This window comes from Schistocerca americana, chromosome X, assembly GCF_021461395.2.
Source record: "Schistocerca americana isolate TAMUIC-IGC-003095 chromosome X, iqSchAmer2.1, whole genome shotgun sequence".
Lineage (NCBI taxonomy): Eukaryota > Metazoa > Arthropoda > Insecta > Orthoptera > Acrididae > Schistocerca > Schistocerca americana.
In genome coordinates, this window is record NC_060130.1 from 993,334,720 (window position 1) to 993,360,537 (window position 25,818).

Genomic DNA, 25,818 nt, shown 5'->3' on the forward strand with positions numbered 1-25,818 from the left:
TGTTATTAATCTGTGCAAATTGGAAACTTCTGTCTGACAGCGGCAAATTTTCTTGCCGTATTAGGAACCGGCTCTAGTTAGGTGCCTGTGGAAGCTTGTAGACAGCCATTTGTGTGTCATAAACTGCATTTTCCCTAACTTTAGATCACATGGCACAGGAATATCGCGCACATGAACTCTGTCATGGTGTCATTGGATGTTCGATTGGCACCACGATTAATGATTCAGTGTACATGTTCGCTCTACTACGCTGAATGAGTGTGATGTGATTGATACTTCTCCTTCTTGGTGCTACCCTCTTATGTGAAATATTTATGTGGAGTGAACTGAGATCCCTGGTACTTTTGCTACCATTATTGACACTTAAATCGTAGACAGTCATGTAGGAAATCGTGTGCACCTATTTATTCTTTTAAATCATACCTCTGAACAGGTGAGTTAAGGAAGTAAGCTTAACGTTTAACCGCTGTGGACCTTAAAGCGATTGGTAAGGAAGCTCTGGCTCGGATTTAGGAAAGTTGGGGAAGGAAAGCGGCCTTTTCAGAGGAACCTTCCTGGTATTTGCCTTCGGCTATTTACATGAACCAGAAAAACTTATACCGGGATGACCGCCTTCTCTAATATGAGTCCACTGTCTTACCACTGTGTCACATTCTCAGTAAGAAGAGGAAGCGTCAATCCACTGCTTCTGAACCACGTCGCAGTGATTCAATAAACTCTCCCAACAGATTGTTTACCTTGTTCTTTAGATCCTTTCACGGCAGTGCTCTCAACACGTCTCGGTTGCTGAGCTGTAGGCAGCTGTTGAGCGATCTTTGATTATCGTTTCTTCCCAGCGCTTCCAGTTTCTTGTGGAGTCCATCTCACGACGAATCGCAGGTCTTAGGAGGGCGACATTGAAAGCTACGCGTTACGTGGAATGTGTAGCCAGGTGAAACGTTAATTGATGTTACTCATAATATTAGCACTACCTAAAAGCCTTTCTAAGTTTAAGAAAATTTAACTTCATAAGACAAGACAAGAACAACCATGGAGTGATAATTAGCTAGTAAAACTATCGCCATTTCTGTGAATCATTCCAACATCTCAGAGAGAACCTTAACTCAAATAATGGCACCGTTTGACCAAAGATGAAAAGTAAAAAATTTTTGGTAAGGTCTTACGGGACCAAATTGCTGAGGTCATCGGTCCCTAAGCTTACGCACTACTTAATCTAGCTTAAACTAACTTTCGCTAAGGACAACACACACACCCATGCCCGAGGGAGGACTCGAACCTCCGACGGGAGGAGCCGCGCGGACCCTGACAAGACGCCTCTGACCGTGCGGCTACCTCACGCGGCGATATCTTTTTTCCTTCGGCACGTAATCCATTGTTTGCACGATTCAAAAGGAAGTAGCTCCTAGATAGTTTTTACCAGAATAAATGCATTATGTAACAGTATTTACGCGCCTTTACAAGCTCGGCTGTTTTTCGTGAGCTAACAGACTTCACATTTTCGAATGCTGTGCTCCGTCTATGGAATTGAATTAACTAGTTCTGCAAGAGCAGACAAATACAGTATAGCTGCATTTTCTGGTTGGCTGAAATGCTGAGGCGTATTTGCTTGTGATTTAACTGCTTATGTGCACCGTGTCTCAAGGCCTGGACGGCGCAGTTGGCGGATTCGCCAGGGTACTTGGATGTAGGTGTGCTAATAATAGCCACGCCTCATGTGTAAACATTGCGTAACAGTTTTCTCGCAATGCAACAGTTGGCGCTCATACAGCTATGACTAGGATACTAATTTTATGTCTTTCAGAGTCAACGTCAACACTAATGACCTTCTGATTTTCTCTTTCGATAGCTCTTTCTTTTAAACGTGTGACAAATGATAGTTCTTGTTCGGTGTTTGTAGAGGCATGAACCTCAGGATCCGATCGTAATCTGTTTATCTAAACTCGCTACAAATGTTAGAACAGTTCAACACTTGCACTGCACTATCTGTCCTTCAAGCTGATGTAAACGAATACCATTTTGGGTGTGTAGAAAGATGCGACGGGACTTAGACAGACGGAAAAGTCTCTAGATAGAGCATAGTTCGAAGCGTGGCAGTCACTGAATAAGCAGAAATGAAGCAGTTTCGTTACATATAGAAAAAGCTCTACTGACAAATTTGACTTAACAGAGATGTACTTAACTTTATGTCTTATTACTTTTCACTCGTAGGGGTCGTATTGTTTATTACTTCACACCAAAACAGTCAGCTTAGAACCATCACAAACCTTTAACATTTTCTATTATTTTAGATTAGTTTCGATTTCATATAAACAGAGGATCGACATATATTGTCAACATAACGTAGGAGTGCCATTCGCTGACATAAAAAGTGCTGAGAGAACACATGAGTTTATGAAATCGTTCAGTTTGCTGATATAGATGAACAAGTTATGAATGCCCATAGCGTAGTGCAATAGTGGCTGTGTATAAATATTGGAAAATTATAAAACTTTTAAATAGTTTTAAATATACGTTTTCATTGCTGAGTATAGTTCAAGCCTGTTTCGTATTCATCATGGACTTCACTTAGGTGAACCAATTGAAGATAACGCCCAGATAGTGGACATACCGACACTCGTTTTGTACTGATACCATTTGGCGTCATTATATCTTCATTGATTTTATCATATCTGTCAAAAGACTTCTTGTAAGACATTTTCTTTAGCTATTGTGAAATATACGTAACTATATACATTATTATTACTAAACATGTTACAGGGGAGTAAATGATGATGTGTCATTTACTTTGTAGTGTTTTTCATAGCGAGTAGATCTCTTTTGCTCACCTTGTGTTTGGTGTGACAATGCATAAACTCGCAACGCAAGCTAAAAATCTAACATGGGTGCGTTTTATGAGTGAATGTATCACTAAATTAGTCTGATGCTCACCAACGCAAGTAACGAGCCATACGCAGCAATGTTGTCGATATGACACTGTCGCTAACTTTTTCTCTTACTGTTTATGGAAAATACCTCCAGTGTTGTGTTTATTGTTGCAGGAGGCGGAGGCGGAGGGAAAGGGGGCGGCGAAGATGTAAGTACCGCTGCATTTCCTTAACGGAGTGTTTCCTTGGTATAGTTTTCCTGATGAACTTCATGAATGGAAATGTGTTGAGTGGCTCGAAGAAATGTAGGGTGAAACCAGACAAGATGCTGCTTGGCGTAACTTCTGCCACGTTTCCAAACGTTCGTCAAAACTCGCCTGCTTTCACTCAGTCGTGCGACTGTGTTTAATTCATTATGAATTGAAAGAAAAGAAAAAAAAAGGTTCTTAAACATTCTGTACACCGCATCATAGTTCTTACGCCAATTAGGAGAGACCAGGGCTCCCCTTGATTGGTACTGAGCGAGGTTTAGCAGTCTGGAGGACAGCGATTCAGAGCCCCGTCACGTTTCCTTAAATCTCTTAGAGCAAATGCCGGAATGGTTCCCTTGAAAATATACGGCCGTCTTCCTTCCCTATTCTATTCCCAGTCAGACACAGTATTCTGCCTCTTATGACTTCGTCGTCGACAAGGCGTTAAATCGCAATCTTGGTTTTCCTTCTTAGCTGCTAAGCGCCTTGTTAGCTCTCATAAAGAAGCTACATCGTAAAAACTGCTCCGTGCGGGATAGCACCGTTGTTCAAACACAGAGTTTGGCGTCTTTGTTTTATATTGCCCCACTCAGGCCTTCTTACGGCAAACTGCTGTTTGGCCACGATAACTTGACGATTTCCCAAGTACTGTCAGAAGCGGAGAAAATCGGCACTACTTGAAAGATACTCATTTGTCTCCGAGCGCTGCCCATGTCAAGCTGCCCCTATATGAAAAGTATTACAGAAGGCTTGCGTCCACTAGCAATTAACTTCTGTAAGCACTTGCTGAGGTGTTTACATTAGAACAAAAACTTACTCACTAGGCGCGCAGTCCGGAACCGTGCGACTGCTACGGTCGCAGGTTCGAATCCTGCCTCGGGCATGGATGTGTGTGATGTCCTTAGGTTAGTTAGGTTTAAGTAGTTCTAAGTTCTAGGGGACTGATGACCACAGCAGTTGAGTCCCATAGTGCTCAGAGCCATTTGAACCATTTGAAAAACTTACTCAAGTTTACTTCTTCAAGCCACTGGAACAAATTTATTTCAGGAATTCGCCGCAAGTACTTGGTACACAAGTGCAGCTATTCTTAAAAACCGGAGCAGTCGCCACTGTTGCTTCATTATTATTAATGAATAAAAATCGTGACGTAACACAAAAATAAAAAAAACAGAAAGAAAATATTAGAGGATATGCATTGATGTTACCAAGAAACACAATTCAATTAACTAAAATCAGAGGACTTTACTCACATTAAAAACTTTGAGGATGTCGTATGTAAATTTCTAACACCTCTTGTCTATTGTATAATCAAATACCCGATAACAGGAAACAGTATTGCGGCGCGGTATCTCACCAAGAGACTGCGTTTTAATTACTCTTCGATTTTTGCAAGCTATGTTTACTGCTTTTATCACAAATGTAGTGCGTTTATGTGTACGGTAATACTAAAAAATCAGCTAAAATTTAAAGACGCCTGTACTGCCATTCAGCTTTCCCTTCTGGTCAAACAAATTGACTGGTAAACTCATTTCACAATTCCTTGAGTGGTGGTGCCAATTTTGTGTGTTTAGGCGTTCCAATGGTACATATGTTTCAGCCCATCTCTCTTGGTGTTATTCTCCTTTTAGACAATGATATTTTCGCACCGGTACTGAACAAACACAAGGTCTATAAGATTGAGAAAAACTTCCACGAAATGAAAAATTCGGCTAGTACTTCCAGCAAGATGAAAGAACTAGAACGAATTTTCAACTTGCAGCGGCAGTTTTAATTTGCCAGGAAGTTGCATGCAAGAAACTGGTTCCACTAACTTGCGACCTTCTTGAAGCTGACGAAACTAGCGAAGGGGGGGGGGGCGTTTGCAGATATGGTGGGTCGTAAATTTCACTCAACTCTGTGATTGTATGGATAATGCGCCATACCATAGCAGGGAGTTCGACAGAATGCTTAATAAATGTAATTTCAGGATTACGATGTTAGAGTGGTTGGATGATGGGCAAATAAACTGCAACGACTCGATGCTGGAGGCTGAAGTGTTATTTACGATAAAGGAAAACAAAGTAACCGTGAAAATGTACGTCGTGGATAAAATTGCTACAAAGTAGTGCGTTTACCACCCTAAAACTGCGATCTAAATCCGATAAAATTGGCACGGACCAAAATAAAACCAAATTCCAGGGAAACGATGTCACTAGTGACATGTCCAAGGAAACACTGCAGAATCTTGTTAATGCTGCTTTCCTTTCAGTTCTACCGCTCAGTTCTGGCAATCTTATTGCAGGCTGCCCCCGTCGGAGGTTCGAGTCCTCCTTCGGGCATGGATGTGTGTGTTGTCCTTAGCGTAAGTTAGTTCAAGATACACTCCTGGAAATTGAAATAAGAACACCGTGAATTCATTGTCCCAGGAAGGGGAAACTTTATTGACACATTCCTGGGGTCAGATACATCACATGATCACACTGACAGAACCACAGGCACATAGACACAGGCAACAGAGCATGCACAATGTCGGCACTAGTACAGTGTATATCCACCTTTCGCAGCAATGCAGGCTGCTATTCTCCCATGGAGACGATCGTAGAGATGCTGGATGTAGTCCTGTGGAACGGCTTGCCAGGCCATTTCCACCTGGCGCCTCAGTTGGACCAGCGTTCGTGCTGGACGTGCAGACCGCGTGAGACGACGCTTCATCCAGTCCCAAACATGCTCAATGGGGGACAGATCCGGAGATCTTGCTGGCCAGGGTAGTTGACTTACACCTTCTAGAGCACGTTGGGTGGCACGGGATACATGCGGACGTGCATTGTTCTGTTGGAACAGCAAGTTCCCTTGCCGGTCTAGGAATGGTAGAACGATGGGTTGGATGACGGTTTGGATGTACCGTGCACTATTCAGTGTCCCCTCGACGATCACCAGTGGTGTACGGCCAGTGTAGGAGATCGCTCCCCACACCATGATGCCGGTTGTTGGCCCTGTGTGCCTCGGTCGTATGCAGTCCTGATTGTGGCGCTCACCTGCACGGCGCCAAACACGCATACGACCATCATTGGCACCAAGGCAGAAGCGACTCTCATCGCTGAAGACGACGCGTCTCCATTCGTCCCTCCATTCACGCCTGTCGCGACACCACTGGAGGCGGGCTGCACGATGTTGGGGCGTGAGCGGAAGACGGCCTAACGGTGTGCGGGACCGTAGCCCAGCTTCATGTAGACGGTTGCGAATGGTCCTCGCCGACACCTCAGGAGCAACAGTGTCCCTAATTTGCTGGGAAGTGGCGGTGCGGTCCCCTACGGCACTGCGTAGGATCCTACGGTCTTGGCGTGCATCCGTGCGTCGCTGCGGTCCGGTCCCAGGTCGACGGGCACGTGCACCTTCCGCCGACCACTGGCGACAACATCGATGTACTGTAGAGACCTCACGCCCCCACGTGTTGAGCAATTCGGTGGTACGTCCACCCGGCCTCCCGCATGCCCACTATACGCCCTCGCTCAAAGTCCGTCAACTGCACATACGGTTCACGTCCACGCTGTCGCGGCATGCTACCAGTGTTAAAGACTGCGATGGAGCTCCGTACGCCACGGCAAACTGGCTGACACTGACGGCGGCGGTGCACAAATGCTGCGCAGCTAGCGCCATTCGACGGCCAACACCGCGGTTCCTGGTGTGTCCGCTGTGCCGTGCGTGTGATCATTGCTTGTACAGCCCTCTCGCAGTGTCCGGAGCAAGTATGGTGGGTCTGACACACCGGTGTCAATGTGTTATTTTTTCCATTTCCAGGAGTGTAGTTTAAGTAGTGCGTAAGCCTAAGAATCGATGGCCTCAGCAGTTTGGTCCCATAGTACTTACCACACATTTCCATTTTTCTTACTGCAGGAATGTTCAGCAGCTGGAGCATGTGTATTGGGCATGAGATGGGATAATGGACATGGCTATCAATGAAGTTATCATCAATGCCACGCCCTTAAGCGAAGATGATGATGATTTTGAATCAAACACATATGACAGAAATCTTTAGTGAATATCATATTGACAGTTCTTTCAGGCACAATTAATTACACTTTGCAAACATTGCTGCTGTGCTGCGTTTAATAAATGCAATGTACAAACCGATTTAAAAAATCAGTTTTTCGCTTTCAGTTCATAATGTCGTAAGTTGTACATTCATCTACTTTCATTGTTTTCGATAAATAAACACATAAATTGTAGGTAAAACTCTCGAGCATGAATATATCAACAAATTAGGTGATTTCCAGTCTGACGGGAGTGTCATTTAAGCGGGCAATATTTCCGCGAGTGCCGCCTTCGATTTCGTGTTAAGCACAAAACGCGGATAGTGGAACAAGGAGGCATGCCCGTTCCCAACAGCCACCGGGCCAAAAGTCAACTCACTGTGGACAAACGGTACAGCTATTTCTTCCTCCGTCGATGTTAAACGAACATATGTTCAGTCTTTATCTTTTCTCTTCTTCTTTCATTTCACCCGACTTTGAACGAAGTCAGCTAAATCATTTATTAATGTTGTGTGCCTTTCTATTAGCTCATTATTATTTTATTCTTTCTGATCTTACTTTCTTTTCTTCTTCAGAGATTTGGGTTTTACGTTTGGTTTTGATTTTGACTTGGAACCTCTCTTTCTTGTCTTAGGTTTATTTTTTTGCAGTTTTATCTGTGCGCAGGTGTTCTACTCTTTGTAGTTCGTTTAAGTCCTTCATAGTTTCCTTAAACCAGTATGGTATGTTCTTTTTTGTTGTGGAAGTAGTCAGAAACTGTTTTGATTAGTGCAGTTGAGTTCAGTCTGAGAACGTATCCATAAAAATCAATTTTTCTTTTCCTCATTGTGTTTGAGAGTTGTTCGGTTATTTGGTACAGGGTTTCATTTCTGTTGTGTATTAGTTTTTTGTTGTGGAATTTGGGGCCTAGGATATTTAATATCTTCCTTTCTTTAATCTCCAGTCTTTCAACTAGGTTATGGTTGATGATGGGCAGTGTCTCGGTTGTGTATAGGGCTTCCAGTTTGATTACCGTGTTATGGTTTCTTATTTTTACATTCCATGGGAGGGACTTTTTATTATATGTGATTTGGGTGACTTGGTAGCACAGTTCAACTTTATTTCTTGTACATTCCACTGCCTTTTTCTCAAGGGACATCCAGCGGATTTATTCTCCAAGATATTTGAATTCTTTGACGACTTTTACTTTTTGTCCTTCTGTTTAGAAATGTTTTGGTGGTATTTTATGGTTATCTTTAATTTGATCGTTTCGAGGGAGATTTTGACACCTGTTTTTTCTAGTTCTTTTTCTTGTTTGAGGGTCTGATCTTCGGCTTCTTTCAACGGAAAATTAAATGTTAAAATAAATGCTACAGGTCTTGCTATTTAGAAGATATGTCAAAGTGGCACTTTACGTTGGGAAACTTTAGTTTGTGCACTTTTGTGCTAACAACTATTTGTTTGTTTGTGTGTGTGTGTGTGGGGGGGGGGGGGGGCTACTGTAGCGTTTAGCGTTTTGAGGATGTCGAGGACATTGCAGAGAGACATCAAAGATTGTCACCAGTAATTTGACTTCACATGAAACTCGATTTCTGTCTACACGATTCAGAGGAAAACCTATAGGCGAAAGCAAGTGAGAAAGGCACTCTGGAAAAGACTTAAGTTCTCTTTATATACCAGATTTGGTTTTAATGTGCAAAATTCGAAAGGAATGCGACGAAAAGAATAATTACCTTTCTTCACGCCAGCCTAGACCAATTAATGCTCCATATCACCAGACCTGACAGTCACCAAGGAGTATGTAACGGTCTGAGGATGATTAGAGATTCATCGAAAACGGTCACAATTTTTTTAAATAAAATATTTTATGCGGCCTACACTGCTTTTATTATACTTTCGGCATCAACGTGATCCCATAGCTGACCTTCGACGATGTATGTTGGAACTTAGTGGGAAGACATTCCGGCTAGTGGAAGCCGTTATCAATGATGATCCGTCACTAGGAGCGTCTAGTGTACAGTACAATCCAGTTAGACACTGAACAGTGACAATTAGACTTAACTCGCATGATTGTGTGTCAAGTGACACTGGAAAGTCGCTATGGGTGAATGTGGAGCCTAACTTACCGAGTGACATGTTGTTTGAAGTGTGTTGTTTGGTAAAACGTACAAGAGAGACACGGAGGCAAGGTAGTACTTGTCAGTGTGGATAATTTTGGCGCTGAGAGGATTAAATTGTTGAGGGGAACATTGATGGGTACATTGCGGATTCTGGATTGGGGAAGAATGCCAAATGGTTCAAATGGCTCTGAGCACTATGGGACTTAACATCTTAGGTCATCAGTCCCCTAGAACTTAGAACTACTTAAACCTAACTAACCTAAGGACATCACAAACATCCATGCCCGAGGCAGGATTCGAACTTGCGACCGTAGCAGTCCCGCGGTTCCGGACTGTAGCGCCTAGAACCGCAGGCCACCGCGGGCGGCGAAGAATGCCACCCAGAGGGTTTAGAGTCTAAACTTTAGACTATAAGAGGTCACAGGGTGCTACTACGACTACATTTAGTGAGAACTTGAAACATTTAAAGGAGGCAGAAAGCACACAAATGGAGGACCTGTTGCTAGAACTTCAGGATCTCTTTTTTTGCGCAAGGGCCATTGCGTGCTGTGCCAGTAATACAACATAGCATTCTGAAGGGGAATGAAGCAGCGGTGTATCGAAGGCCGTACAGAATACCACGATCATTGCAACCAGCTTTGGAGGAATTTATAAATCCGCGAAAGACTGACAGGATGATTAAAGAGAATAGTAGCACATGTGGGACAGGAAATGGAATTGTGCCCAAGAAGCCTATGAATGGCTCGAAGAAGTATCGCTTTTGTTGCGATTCCCGCCATTTCAATAGCAGAAAGACAGATGCCTACCCAATCCCGAACTTCACAGAGGTAACGAATAATCTAGGGCAATGCCAGGACCTCTTGACTACGGACTTCAGGATTGAATACCACCAGTGAGAAGTTTCCCTGGAGAGTACGCCCAAAAATGCGTTTCCAGCAACTTGGGGACACTTATCAATACAGAAGGATGCCTTTTGGGTTAAAAAATGCACCGGCAACGTTCCAATATTTACTGAATGCAGTGCTGATAAGATTGAAACCACGTCTGTGTTTGGTGTATCTCGATGACATGATCGTGTTTTGAAGGAATATGCAGGAGCATATGCAGTGACTAAAATAAGTGTTCAAGAAGTTATGAGCAACTCATTTGACGCTAAGTACAGAGAAATGCCACTTTGCACTAGAAGAAGCCAAATATTTAGGACATGTGATTAATAAGGATGGTGAAAGGAAAATCCTAGATTAGTGCAAGCAGTGCAAAATTTTCCAGCAGCGGGGACAACCAAGGAGTTACAATCTTTTCTGGGTCTCAAAGATTATTATAGGAAGTTTGTGCAAGGGTCTGCAGATATTCCAAGACCGCTTACACAATTGTTGGAGAAGAGTGTCAGGTTTGTGCGATAGGAGAAATGTCAGGGAGCATTTGTCGAGTTAAAAAAGGTGTTTATGTAGAATCCGGTGTTGGCGTTTCCCGACTTTCAGAAGGAGTTCGTACTGTCATGTGATGCATCGACCCATGCTCTTGGATGCGCCTTGAGCCAAGAGGTCGATGGTCAAAACATCCTACTGCCTTTGCATCAAGACAGTTGAATGCAGTGGAGAGGAATTGTTCTATGATGGAGAGGTGAATGCTTAGCTTGGTGTGTCGGGTAACATACTTCTAGCGTTATCTGTATGGAAGGAAGTTCAAGGTTGCGACGAACTATGCTGTTTTGAAGTGGTTACAAGGTCTGAAGGACCCATCCAGTAGATTGACGAAATAGGCGTTCATACTCAGTGAATTTGAGTACGAAGTAATCCGCAAACCAGAGAAGAAGCTTGGTGTGTCGGGTAACATACTTCTAGCGTTACCTGTATGGAAGGAAGTTCAAGATTGCGACGAACTATGCTGTTTTGAAGTGGTTACTAGGTCTGAAGGACCCATCCAGTAGATTGACGAAATAGGCGTTAATACTCAGTGAATTTGAGTAAGAAGTAACCCGCAAACCAGAGAAGAAGCTTGGTGTGTCGGGTAACATACTTCTAGCGTTACCTGTATGGAAGGAATTTCAAGATTGCGACGAACTATGCTGTTTTAAAGTGGTTACTAGGTCTGAAGGACCCATCCAGTAGATTGACGAAATAGGCGTTAATATTCAGTGAATTTGAGTACGAAGTAATCCGCAAACCAGAGAAGAAGCTTGGTGTGTCGGGTAACATACTTCTAGCGTTACCTGTATGGAAGGAAGTTCAAGATTGCGACGAACTATGCTGTTTTGAAGTGGTTACTAGGTCTGAAGGACCCATCCAGTAGATTGACGAAATAGGCGTTAATACTCAGTGAATTTGAGTACGAAGTAATCCGCAAACCAGAGAAGCAGCTTGGTGTGTCGGGTAACATACTTCTAGCGTTACCTGTATGGAAGGAAGTTCAAGATTGCGACGAACTATTCTGTTTTGAAGTGGTTACTAGGTCTGAAGGACCCATCCAGTAGATTGACGAAATAGGCGTTAATACTCAGTGAATTTGAGTACGAAGTAATCCGCAAACCAGAGAAGAAGCTTGGTGTGTCGGGTAACATACTTTTAGCGTTACCTGTATGGAAGGAAGTTCAAGATTGCAACGAACTATGCTGTTTTGAAGTGGTTACTAGGTCTGAAGGACCCATCCAGTAGATTGACGAAATAGGCGTTGATACTCAGTGAATTTGAGTACGAAGTAATCCGCAAACCAGATAAGAAGCACGCGGAAAATGGGTTAAGCAGGAAGATAGCAGTACTACAAGCACAAAGTCAGGACCCCGCGGAATGGTAAGCAGCACTGAGCGCCGACAGTGAGTGTAAAAAGTATGGCAACCAATAGCGGTTTAGCTGTATGGCGGATTATTGTGTAGAGAAACATAATTAGGATAACGAATGGTGGTGTCCGTCCATGGTAGCTGAGTGGTCAGCGCGAGAGAATGTCAATCCGAAGGGCCCGGGATCGATTCCCGGCTGGGTCGGAGATTTTCTCCGCTCGGGGAATGGGTGTTGTGCTGTCATAATCATCATCATTTCATCCCCATCGACGCGCTAGTCGCCGAAATGGAGTCAAATCGAAAGACTTTCACCCAGCGAACGTTCTACCCGACGGGAGGCCCTAGTCACACGACATTTATTTACGAATGGTGATGGCAGCCAAGATGAAGTAGGAAGTACCATGTGAAATGCATGATCGCGTCTTATCAGGCCTTGGGGGATGCAGGGCGGTGAACTGTTGAGCGGTAGAAATGTACTGGTGGAAGGGAAGGAAGAATGATGTCGATTAGTACATTAGACATTGTGTCGATTGTGCACAGCAGGGTGATTTAAATCAGAAGCAGGTACTATTATACTGACTTCCACAAGCAATGGAACCGTTTAGTTACATTGGGGTAAACAGTTAAGTCCAATCAGCTGAATGCCAGGAGGTAACCAGTATTGGGACAACAGGGGCACCATTCCAAAAAATGGTTCAAATGGCTCTGAGCACTGTGGGACTTAACATTTCAGGTCACCAGGCCCCTAGAACTTAGAACTACTTGAACCTAACTAACCTAAGGACATCACAGACATCCATGCCCGAGGCAGGATTCGAACCTGCGACCGTAGCGGTCGCGCAGTTCCAGACTGAAGCGCCTAGAACCGCTCGGCCACCAAAGGCCGGCGGCGCCATTCTAAAGTACCGTTATCCAAGATGGCGGCGATGATGTCATTCGAGATGGCGGCGAACACGTCATCCAAGATGGCGGCATGACGTCATTCAAGATACCGGATTTTGGCGGGAAGCTTGAATTTTGGCAGGAAAGTGCCACGCCCCCTAGGCCAGAAAAAATTGCGCGAATTACAAATTCCAACAGGATAATGTGTCACACCAAGAAAAATGATGGAAAAAAGGGACATGTCTTTATTATTTAACCAGTTTCAAGCATGTGTGTTCGTCACGAGCTCTAGAGCCCAACTGGCATAGTTGATAACGTCGCCACCAGAGAGCGCCACCGTGACGTCATTCAAGATGGCGGATTTTGGCGGGAAGTTTGAATTTTTGCGGGAAGAAGATCAATTGGGCTACCTCCACTAACCTAACCCCCCCACACCCCCAGGAAATGGCTGGAATTTCAAATTACAAGATGATAATGGCGGGAAAAGTGGACTGGTCTTTATTATTTAACCAGTTTCAAACATGTGTGTTCGCCACAAGCTCTAGAGCCCAACAGGCTTAGTTGATATCGTCGCCACCAGACAGCGCCACTGCGAAGTCAGATCATGACGCAAGTACTGTTATTCAAGATGGTTGCGCCCAGTGTATCCACCACATGGTGTAACATTGGACAGTTGGCTTACCTCCACTAACCTAACCCCTGCCCCAATAAAAATGGCCCGAAGTTCAAATTCCAACATGATAATGCAGCACACCTACGATAATGGCTCGAAAAAAGGCTTGTCTTTATTATTTATCGAATTTCAGGCATGTGTGTTCTCCACTGCAGCTGGACTGCAACTGGCTTAGTTCACATCGCTGCCAGCAGAGGGTGCTCTCCTGACATCAGGTGATGATGCAAGTTCTGTCATTCAAGATGACTGCACCTGATGTATCCACCACGAGCCCCAGAGCTCAAGTGGCTTAGTTCATATTGTGGCCACTAGAGGATGCTACTGTGATGTCACGTGATGACACAAGATCGTCTGCTCTCTCTCTCGCGCGCGCGTTATAACCAGACAGACGTCACGCTACCGGCCCGCGGACGTCCGACCGCTTACGTCACACACCCTTGGCCGCCACCTCTATACATGCGCCAGACATAGTCGTCTGTAAATATGCTAACACCCACATCACGCATATAACCTATCAGTTACCTAAGTACTTAATTGCATTTCAATTTTAATCATACTAAATAATTCAATTTACAATTTCAATATTCAATGATCAAATGAGAAGTTCCCTATTTTCCCACTATCAGCGCAGTGTTCATTCATGACCTAGCACCCCCACCACCCCACCCCAAAAATACTGCACTCCTACTGACCACGTGATACGACTTCATATAGGTATGAAAAGGTGTTCACTATACTTTCAACTACTTTTCAAGGCCCAGACAGCCACCTCTTCCTAGGAACCGGGGCCGAGTTTGAATTCTGGCAGTAAAGAACGGTCACTTGCGCTTCCATATAGGTAAGAAAAGGAGTTCGCTATGCTTTCAATTACCTAGTTTCAACTACTTTTCAAGGTCTAGACCGCCACCTCCATCTAGGAACGGGCGCCGAGTTTGAATTCTTGCACTAAAGAAAGGTCACTTGCCCTTTCGCTACCAATGTAAGAAAATTGGGGGAAAGAAAGGACACTTGTTCTAACCTCAACCACTCGACCGCCACTTCCTCCTAGGGGCGGGTGGTAAAAGGACTCAGCCTGCACTAGGCTGATGGAGAGAGGAAGCATTCTACCTTATTTATTTTGGAGCAGTTTATTTAGGGATGGAGTATATTTATCACAGAACACACACACTGACATATCCCACAGCGTACAGACCTGCAAACTACTCCTACATAACTCATGTATAACGCTCTACACTCACGCTTGCTAATTCTAAACCGTCAAAAATAACACATTGCACAGCCTACAGACACGCGAACCATTCATATAGGTAAGAAAAGGGGTTTGCTACGCTTTCAACTACCTCGTTTCAATTACTTTTAAAGGACCAGATCGCAACCTCTTCCTAGGAATCGGAGCTGAGTTTGAATTCTTGCACTAAAGAAAGGTCACTTGCCCTTTCGCTACCATTCTAACAAAATTTTTGCAAACCAAGCTCACCACCACTTACCTAAGCCTCCAGGACGCAACCTCTTCCTAGGAGCTGCTGGTAAAAGCACTCAGCCTGCACTAGGCTGATGGAGAGAGGAAGGAATGTACGTTATTTATTTGGGGGCATTTTATTTAGGGATGGAGTATATGTATCACAGAACACACGCACTGACAAGCGCCACAGCATACAGACCAGCAAACCACTCCTACATAACTCATTTATAAGGCTCTACATACATGCTTGCTATTTGTGAACCGTCAAAAATAACGCATTGCACAGCCTACCATGATGCTACGTTGGGTGTAATGACAGACATGGCACAGTGGTATGTATCAGTAAAGATACCAGTAGCAAGCAAACGGGCAGTGTTTAGACGCTACATAGTGTAAACTTACCTGGTGAAGTTAGCGGCAGTTGGAAAATTTGCGGTCCGTAGCTTGTGGTCGTGCGATAGCGTTCTCGCTTCGCGCGCCCGGGTTCCCGGGTTCGATTCCCGGCGGGGTCAGGGATTTTCTCTGCCTCGTGATGACTGGGTGTTGTGTGACGTCCTTAGGTTAGTTAGGTTTAAGTAGTTCTAAGTTCTAGGGGACTGATGACCATAGATGTTAAGTCCCATAGTGCTCAGAGCCATTTGAACCATTTGAAAATTTGCGCAAGTGCGAGAGAATGAGCTGCTACTATTGGCGGAAGATTGGGAGCGACACGTGGTGATGACCGACGGTGATCTTCAGCAGTGTCAGAGCGAGATAGTCACCATATGCCCTACTCATGAGATTGTGATGGATGGGGGCAGATGCTCACATACATCATGCTATGATGGGAGCTACTCTGTTAAATGTGACATAGCTGCATCTTTAGTGGCCAGATGATTCTCCAGAGATATTGTCCGAACAGAGCCTTACCTCCCTTAACGATGCCTGGGAACTGAGCCTGGACTGCTTACTAAATTGGATTGTAACAGCACAGGGGGGGATGGATCACTACAGAGCAACTGCTGCAGCATGTGGCACAGTACAGGGATGGTAGATGTCAGGTAACCATCACCTTGAGTGTGACGGTTCCTGGCGCCGTAGTGACTCTGATTTTGCTCTCGCTAGCTCTTATATATTTGAAATGACGAGCCTTGTGAAAACCCAATCCAGGTGTGACTGAAGTTCTTGTAGACTGAGCGAGAGATTAAAGATGGACTTACGAAGCCGCAGATTAATATAGTAATTGTATAGTAGTTAAGAGTAGCCAAATTTTGTATTACGTGCTTGTTTTACAGATTAAGGTTAAAGGTAATTACAGTAGGAAACTGGGCTAGAGCAAGACATGAGGGCTGGGTCTTCTTCATGGAGGAGTGGCGGGGGAAGGGGGGCAGTGTAATGTCGCTACCCAGACTTTGAGCCAAAAGTAATAAGCCTTCAGCAAAAATAATAATAAATAGTGAGAAAGTCACCATAGAGCACTGCAGTAGCAGCTGCGGGTCAGTAGGCGTCAGTGTGTCGACATGTGGGTTACAATAACAAACACACAAGTGGATTGTGAGACAAGGATAGCAGAATGCAACAGCAAAATGCGCCATGCAGCGATATCCAAGCAGCACACCAGGGCAATCTCTTGCTATGGCCAACGTGACTAGGTACTGGGTTTTAGAGAAACCAATGCACGACAGTGGCATATAAATAATTCTCGGTTTTGAGGCAGAGACACTTCTCATCGCTAGAGACCAGCAGCACCACTATGAAGCCAGAACTACGCCAGACAGTGAGACGACCGTGCACTGCCAGCACCAGCCACGGATTCGAGAGTGGGCTGCACCTGCCACCAGCACTGAATCCTTCATGGGCCCCGCCGACGTGCCGTCCACGCCTGCTGCCACCAGTGCTGAAATCTTAATGGGATTTGACACCTCAGCACCAGCCGCCACCCAACTCCTGCCAGAGGGCAGCAAGTCGTACCCCACACACAACTGTCTTCACGTGCCAACGGTGGCGCTTGCGGAGCGAGAGGCCGCCAGGGCTCTACGCTGTCGAGGCAAGTAACACGTCAACGGCCTTGGTGCCTAATGGCCGCCGGCCTACAGTGGGCGTATCGTCGGCATGACACGCCACCTGCTGAGCATCCAGGGTGCAAGCCGCCGCCCATATGTCGGCACCAACCAGGGATAACAGAGACAGAGGCGTATTTGCCTCGCAGAGCAGCGATACCTCATCTATTGGAGGTAAATAAAGTCATTCTTTACTGTCCACAGTGTTTCCATCGTGCCCTCCAGCCCGCCACTGACCTCTCTGTCTCTTCAAAGGAGGAGAATTCAAAATATGAGTATATGACCTTGTTTCAGTCCAGCAAATGGTTCCTGTCTAGCTGGAGGGTCTTTATTAAAAACAATGTTTCGGTATTGCTATCTATAGACACTAACAGAACATAGAACTTGGACTGCAGGTTACAAATTTGTCGACCACTCACTATTTCGGCAATAAGCGAAAGGTTGCCAGCAATGTTATATTCTGCATGTGAGGGAGCTCTTGAACGGGTGGCACTGGTTTCTAGCAAGATACGTAGGCCACCCAATGTAGTTAGTTCGTCAACTAGGTTTAGTTTTGTTTATCATGTGCTTCTATGGGGAAGTAAATAACAAACAGCTTTTGACTTTGTTTACTGCTGTTAATTTGTTTAGTGCAAAAGTATACGGAAAAGCTCAGTATAGCTTCATCAATAGATACTGCTAGTTGTTGCAGCCGTTGTAGGAATTCATGCAGGAATTGGCTACTGTTTGTGAATAGCTGAAAGCCGCGTTGGCAATTGTCAGCCATCTTCGTATTGGCTGCTGAGAATTACGCGGTTGGTGCAGTGGCAGGACTATACAAATGCGCCATGGAGCTTCCCAGTTTCGCGTATTGCTCATACGCTTCATAAAAAGACCCGATCTTGCGTCAAGTAGACCCATGTGGCGACTTGCGAACCGCGTCTAAAATATAAGTATTTTCGTGAGAAAAATTCTATATTCCAAATGGCCGAAAGGTTAGCGCTATACTTCTAACAAACTGTTTTAAGGCATCACCTCTCGCTGATAGTGAGACAGAGCCAGCAAACCTTGCGTTTCATGCTAGAATAGCAGACTCTCTTTCGTCGAGATCTGTAAAACAAAGATTATGGTTTAACATCCTTTGGACGTCAATATAGATGGAACAAGAACTCTGATTGGGGGAGAATGGGGATGGAAAATCGGCAGGGTCATTTTCAGAGGAACCATCCAGGCGTTTGTCTTAGGCTATTTGAAGAAATTACGTAAAACCTAAATCAGAATGGCCAAAGAGGAATTTCAACTGTCGTCCCCTCGAATGCGAATCCTGTGTCCTAACAACCACATGTACATTTAAGTCTACATTTACATCGACAGTCTGCAGACCACTGTGCATTGGCAGATGGTACGTCTCATTGTGGCAATTACAAGGTTTTTTCCCTGTTCTATCCACGTATGGTTCGCAGGAAGAGTTATTGTTTAAACGCCTCTTATTCGCTGTAATTACTCTAATCTTGTCTTCGCAGTCCCTATGGGAGCGATACGTAGGGGGTTGTAGTTTATTCCAAGATTCATCACTTAAAGTTGGTTATAGACTCTTTCTAAATGGGTTTTCACGGTACAGGCTGCGTCTCTCTTCAAGCATTGACCAGTTCAGTTATTTCAGCCTCTTCGTGACACTCTCTTATAGGTCAAGCAAACCTGTGGTGCTCTTCTTTCATTCCGTTCAATATCCCCTGTTAGTTCTATTTGGTTCGGATCCCACACACTTAAGAGCAATATCCTAAGACGGCTCGCACAAGTGTTTTGTAGGCAATCTCCTTTGTAGGTTGCTTGCATTTCCCTAGTATTCTACCAACGAATCGATGTCTGCCACCTGCTTTACGTGACTGAGAGTGTGTGGTTAAAAAAAATGTATGTGAAATCTTATGGGACTTAACTGCTAAGGTCATCAGTCCCTAAGCTTACGCACTACTTAACCTAAATTATCCTAAGGACAAACACACACGCCCATGCCCGAGGGAGGACTCGAACCTCCGCCGGGACCAGCCGCACAGTCCATGACTGCAGCGCCCCAGACCGCACGGCTAATCCTGCGCGGCAGTGTGTGGTCGTTCCATGTCGTATCCCTAAAAACTGTTACTCGCAGATAATTTGTATGAGTGTTATTTGACCGATTATAGCAGTAACTCATTTATACTGTAGTCGCAAGATACTACATTTGTTTTGGTTTATGAAGTGAACATTGAAAGTCTGTTGGCAATCTTTGTACCGCTTCGAAGTCTTATCGAGAGCCGACTGAAGGTAGTACTTCATTAAGATAACAACAGCATCTGCGAAGAGTCTAAGGTTCCTGTTAATTTTTTCTATCAGGTGATTAATATACAACATGAACATTAAAGGCCCCAGCATACTTCTCTGAGGCACATATGAAGCTATTTGAACATCTGTCAATGATTCTCCATCCAAGATAATATGCTGTGCCCTCCCCGCCAAGAAATCTTCAGTCTACTCACAAATCTCACTTGATAGCCAAAGTGATTATACCTTCGATAATAAGCGTATGTGTGTTACTGAGTCAAACGCATTTCGAAAGTCAAGAAATGCTGCATATATCTGACTGCCTTGATCAATGGCTTTCAGGATATCATCTGAGAAAAAAGCTAGTTGGTTTTGACATCATGATTTTTCGGAACCCATGCTGGCTGCCATGGAAGAGGTAATTCTGTTCGAGATACCCCACTGCATTTGAGCTCACAACATGTATTAAGATGCTACAACAAATGAATGTCAAGGATACTGAACGGTAGTTTTGAGGATCATTTCTGCTGCACGTCCTGCAGACGGTTGTGAGCTGTGATTTCTTCCAACCAATGGGTACAGTTTTTTGTCTGAGGGGTCTTCCGTAGAATACGGTTAACAAAGGGCCTAACTCAGCTGCAAATTCGCTATAGAATGCGTATGGATTTTAAAAGGTCCTAGAGCTTTGTTCAAATTTAATAATTTGAGTTGTTTCCCAGAGTCACTGACACTAAAATATGTTTCACTCATTTTAACAGTGGCTTGAGAATTAAATTCTCTGTTTTACCTTCTAAAATTACATTTGAGAACGGAATTAAGAATTTCTGCTTTTGCTTTGCTACTCTCAATTTCAATTGTCGTCTCATCCATGAGTGTCTGGACACTAACTTTGGTACCACTAAGAGCCTTTACATACGACCAGAATTTCTTCAGATTTTGTGAAAGATCTTTCGTTAATATTCCGCTACTGTAGCCACTGAGAGCTTCACGCATTGACTACACATTTGTAGACTTAGAGAAACCTTTTGACAATGTTGACTGGAATACTCTCTTTCAAATTCTGAAGGTGGCAGGGGTCCAATACAGGGAGCGAAAGGCTATATTTGTACAGAAACCAGATGACAATTATAAGAGTCGAGGGGCATGAAAGGGAAACAGTGGTTGGGAAGGGAGTGAGACATGGTTGTAGCCTATCCCCAATGTTATTCAATCTGCATATTGAGCAAGCAGTAAAGGAAACAAAAGAAAAATTTGGAGTAGGAATTAAAATCCATGGAGAAGAAATTAAAACTTTGAAGTTTGAGGATGACATTGTAATTCTGTCAGAGACAGCAAAGGACCTGGAAGAGCAGTTGAACGGTATGGACAGTGTCTTGAAAGGAGAATATAAGATGAACATCTACAAAAGCAAAACGAGGATAATGGAATGTAGTCGAATTAAATCGGGTGATGCTGAGGGAATTAGATTAGAGAATGAGACACTTAAAGTAGTAGATGAGTTTTGCTATTTGAGGAGCAAAATAACTGATGATGGTCGAAATAGAGAGGATATAAAATATGGACTGGAAATGGCAAGGAAAGCGTTTATGAAGAAGAGAAATTTGTTAACAACGATTATAGATTTAAGTGTCAGGAAGTCTTTTCTGAAAGTATTTGTATGGAGTGTAGCCATGTATGGAAGTGAAACATGAACGATAAATAGTTCAGACAAGAAGAGAATAGAAGCTTTCGAAATGTGGTGCTACAGAAGAATGCTGAAAATTAGATGGGTAGATAACACAACTAATGAGGAGGTACTGAATGGAATTTGGGAGAAGGGAAATTTGTGGCACAACTTGACTAGAAGAATGAATCGGTTAGTAGGACTTGTTCTGAGGCATCAAGGATCACCAATTTAGTATTGGTGGGCAGGTTGGAGGGTAAAAGTTGTATACCGAAAGATGAATACACTAAGCAGATTCAGAAGGCTGTAGGTTGCAGTAGGTACTTGAAAATGAAGAAGCTTGCACAGGATAGAGTAGCATGGAGAGCTGCATCAAACCAGTCTCTGGACTGAAGACCGGAACAACAACATGCACTAGTCTCTGTTTATATTGAAGTTACTTTATGTAGATTTTATACCATGGAGGGTCCCTCCCATCATGAACTGTTCTACCAGATATATATCTATCCAGTGCATGGCAAACTATTCTTTTAAATATGAGCCATAGTTGCTCTACATTCTCTTGTCCTCAAGTAAAAGTTTCACATTCCTCATTGAGATATGATGCTACCACATCTTTATCTATTTTACTGATCATATAAATCTTTCCACTTGTTTTAGTTGGTAATCGTTGTTGGTACAGTTGCTTCATGGTCACTGATACCAGATTAAATGTAGCCCTCCTCAAAGAGGTCAGGTCTGTTTCTCGCCATTAGATTCAATATACACTGGCTGACATAAACAGTGTAGCACCCAGAAGAAAACGTCGGATGTCAGTTTAACTTCATAAACATACACACCATCGCCAGATTTGTAAATGATTAGAGTTGCAGTTCTGTGTGACAAGTAGAACAGCCAACAGAGTGCATTAGTTTTATCCATGTTTTGTTTTATTACCAGGCCTGGTAGGATGTAAGTGGCGTGACCAGTGTCAGATTTTAAGTGGTCACTATGAAGGACAGGACACGGAGATGCTGCATACTTGTGTGAGACAGAGTTTAAAATGGGCCTCATTGTTGGCTTCCATTTGGCTGGCTGGTCGAATCATGCAGTACCCAGAATTTTGTAGCATTCGGATATGGCAGTGGCCTAGTGTTGCACTGTATGGAAACATTAGGGCAGACTTACTCGTTGTCCGGATCCAGTTGACTACGTCTGACCACCGTAAGGGACGATCACAGTACTGTGCACCAAGCACATTTTAAACCCTTCACAACTTTGCCTGTCATCCGAGAACAAGTAATGGATTCCCTGTAAAATCTATGTCATCTCTCATCATTGGTCGGAGACTAGCAGCAGCTGGACTAGAGCATAAACTGCTTTTAACACCACAACACAAATGGCTGCGTGTGGCGTAGTACCATGACTGGGAAGCACGGACTGTTGATGAGTGGTATCGCATTGGTTTTAGCAACGAAACACTGTTTACTGAAATCTATGGCTATATATTTTTTGGGTTAATAACATTTTATTTTTATCTGTTATTACTTTTATGTTATAATTTCATGTAGTGACACGTTCCCTGACCTTGTAGATTTGCTCTTCATTTTGGTCCTACAGAACTTGACATGTAAATAAATAAAAAACAGTGGTACCTCAAGGGCACACCGCTTTCTCATGCATAACCTCCCACACGAAAATATTTTGGTGGCATTTTTCAGCAGGACAATGCTCGTCCGTGCATGGCTCGTTTATCTATGAATCGTCTGCCACACATTGAGGCACTCCCGTGTCCAGCAAGATTCCCAGATCTGTCCCCAATAGAACATTTATGGGTCCAACTTAGATGGTAACTCCCTCCCAGACCCACTATCCAGGGTATCAAGGACCTGTGGGTCACATTGTCTCAGGAGAGCATACAACGGCTGTATGATACCATTCCTGACCGGATCAGTGCATTCATCCAGGCCACAGCTGATGCAATGTCATGCTGATGAGTGGGCTCATACTGCCAAGTTCTTTGTAAATATGACTCGATTTTTTAATCACTGAAATAACGTCACGTAAGCTCTCATCATTTGAAGTTTGGTTTTGTTGTGCTACATGAACTATCAAACTTCTTGTGGGACTCTTACTGATGTGCAGCTAGTCAGCCTGCCTTATACTTATTAGTCACTGTGCCCAAAATTAAGCACTCAGATGTAGCGGTTTGTGAACTTTGTAGTAATGATGAATACCGCAAATGTCGCCGTAAGGCAGTTTGGCAACGACCTTACTTTTCCATTATTTTAAATACAGCTTAGGTAGCTTCAGAGAACGAAGTTTATGGAGATGTTATGGTGATGTATTGTCTTCCCTTGACAGTCACAGACATACGTCCAAACATTTCTCCACTGTAACCATGGATAATCGCCAAGTAGTTGATTGATTACAAGGTGAAGTATTACACCCCAGATTCGTATGTCGTAACATCTTAAGAATGTTTCGATGTTATAATATGATTCCCTACATCATACATGCACAAGACAACAGCCAACAGACAGCAGCACGTGGAGCAGTATTGTGTGATGACAAGGACTGTGACTGTCTAGCGCATAACAATAAATCACTAAGGCATAAGAAGTGGAGCAAACTATGTACCAACCCACTCTCCATTGTTGCTAGATGCATCCAACATGGCAGCAATGACGCCATTCAAGATGGCGGCCTGTAGACTTGGCATGAGAGCATGGCGTCATCCAAGATGGCGGCCGTAACATCATCCAAGGTGGTGGATTTTGGCAGGAAGATAGGTGAATTCCGCTACCTCCACTAACCGAATCACCCTCCCCTTCCCTCTCTCAGAAAATGGTGGGAAGTTCAAATTCCATCAGAACAATGTAACTTCTACTAACCTAAGAAAATGGCGGGAAAATAGGTCACTTGGCCTACATCCACTAAACTAAGGCTTCCGACCACCACCTCCTCCTAGGAAATGGCGAGAAGTTTGAATTTTGGTGGGAAGATAGGTCAATTGGGCTATCTCTACTAACCTAAGAAAATAGCAGGAAAGAAAGGGCAGTTGGGCTACTCCCACTAACCGAAGTCATCCGACGGCCACGTCACCCTAGGAAATGGCGGGAAGAGGACTCAACCTATGCTGGACATAAGTCTTTATTTTGCATGCACCATTGAATGAAACAATTAAGAGGCCATACCACCATCAAGTGTAGTCGCCATGGAGTCCAACTGACCTAGTACACAGTACTGACACCAGAGGGTACTGTTGTCTGTACCATGACATAATCCAAACCGGCGGTCTCGGGTGGGGGGAAATGGCGGGAAACAGTGTGGTCGCCAAGGGGTCAAGCGTACAACTGACCTAGTATACAGTACTGCCACCAGAGAGCGCTGTCGTCCTTTCCATGACATAATGTAAGATGACAGGGGGAAATGGAGGGAAATAGTGTGGTTGTCATGGGAGTCTGGACTCCAACTGTACTGCCACCAAAGGGCGCTGTCGTCCATTCCGTGACGTAATCTTCTTCTACATCTACATCTACAGTTATGCTCCGTAAGCCACCCAATCGTGTGTGGTGGAGGGCACTTTACGTGCCACTGTCATTACCTCCCTTTTCTGTTCCAGTCGTGAATGGTTCGCGGGAAGAACAACTGTCTGAAAGCCTCCGTGCGCGCTCGAATCTCTCTAATTTTACATTCGTGATCTCCTCGGGAGGTATAAGTAGGGGGAAGCAATATATTCGATACCTCATCCAGAAATGCACCCTCTCGGAACCTGGTGAGCAAGCTACACCGCGACGCAGAGCGCCCCTCTTGCAGAGTCTGCCACTTGAGATTGCTAAACATCTCCGTAACGCTATCACGGTTACCAAATAACCCTGTGATGAAACACGTCACTCTTCTTTGGATCTTCTCTATCTCCTCCGTCAACCCGATCTGGTACGGATCCCACACTGATGAGCAATACTCAAGTATAGGACGAACGAGTGTTTTGTAAGCCACCTCCTTTGTTGATGGACTACATTTTCTAAGGACTCTCCCAATGAATCTCAACCTGGTACCTGCCTTACCAACAATTAATTTTATATGATCATTCCATTTCAAATCGTTCCGCACACATACTCCCAGATATTTTACAGAAGTAACTGCTACCAGTGTTTGTTCCACTATCAGATGGAGGGGAAAATGGAGGGAAACAGTGTGGTTGCCATGGGGTCCAGAGTCCAAATGACCTAGTACACAGTACAGCCACCAGAGGGCGCTGTCTTCCATTCTGTGATATAATCCAAGATGGCGTGGGGAAATGGAGGGAAATTGCCATGAGGTCCAGAGTCCAACTGAACTAGTACACAGTGCCATCACCAGAGGGTGCTGTCATCCACCCTGTGAGGTAACCCAAGATGGCTGTCTGGAGAGGAAAATGACTCAGTCTGCACTGGGCTACTGGAGAGAGGAAGGAATGTACTTTATTTAATTTTAAACAATTTATTTAGTTACGAATTTTAGATAGTATAATTATCACACTGATACAAAAAACATGCTCTGACATGCTTGGGGTCATGCCACACAGCCTACACACCTGTAAACGAATCGTTAATTGGCTCTGAGCACTATGGGACTTAACATCTGTGGTCATCAGTCCCCTAGAACTTAGAACTACTTAAACCTAACTAACCTAAGGACATCACACACATCCATGCCTGAGGCAGGATTGGAACCTGCGACTGTAGCAGTCGCATGGTTCCTGACTGAGCGCCTAGAACTGCTAGACCACTGTGGCTGGCATTAATTACTGAAATAACGCTCTGCAGACACACTAACAACTCATAAGTTACTGAAATAA

At 44.1% G+C, this 25,818-nt stretch overlaps 1 protein-coding gene across 1 annotated transcript in view; it reads left to right on the forward strand.

Annotated features, from left to right (window-relative positions):
• The window catches only part of LOC124556433, a 189,774-nt gene that overhangs the window by 113,598 nt on the left and 50,358 nt on the right, over positions 1 to 25,818 (forward strand). Inside the window, exon 3 of the mRNA XM_047130388.1 lies at positions 3,039 to 3,073. Within this exon, the coding sequence (XP_046986344.1) occupies positions 3,039 to 3,073 (35 nt within the window). The remainder of the gene's footprint in view (positions 1 to 3,038; positions 3,074 to 25,818) is intronic.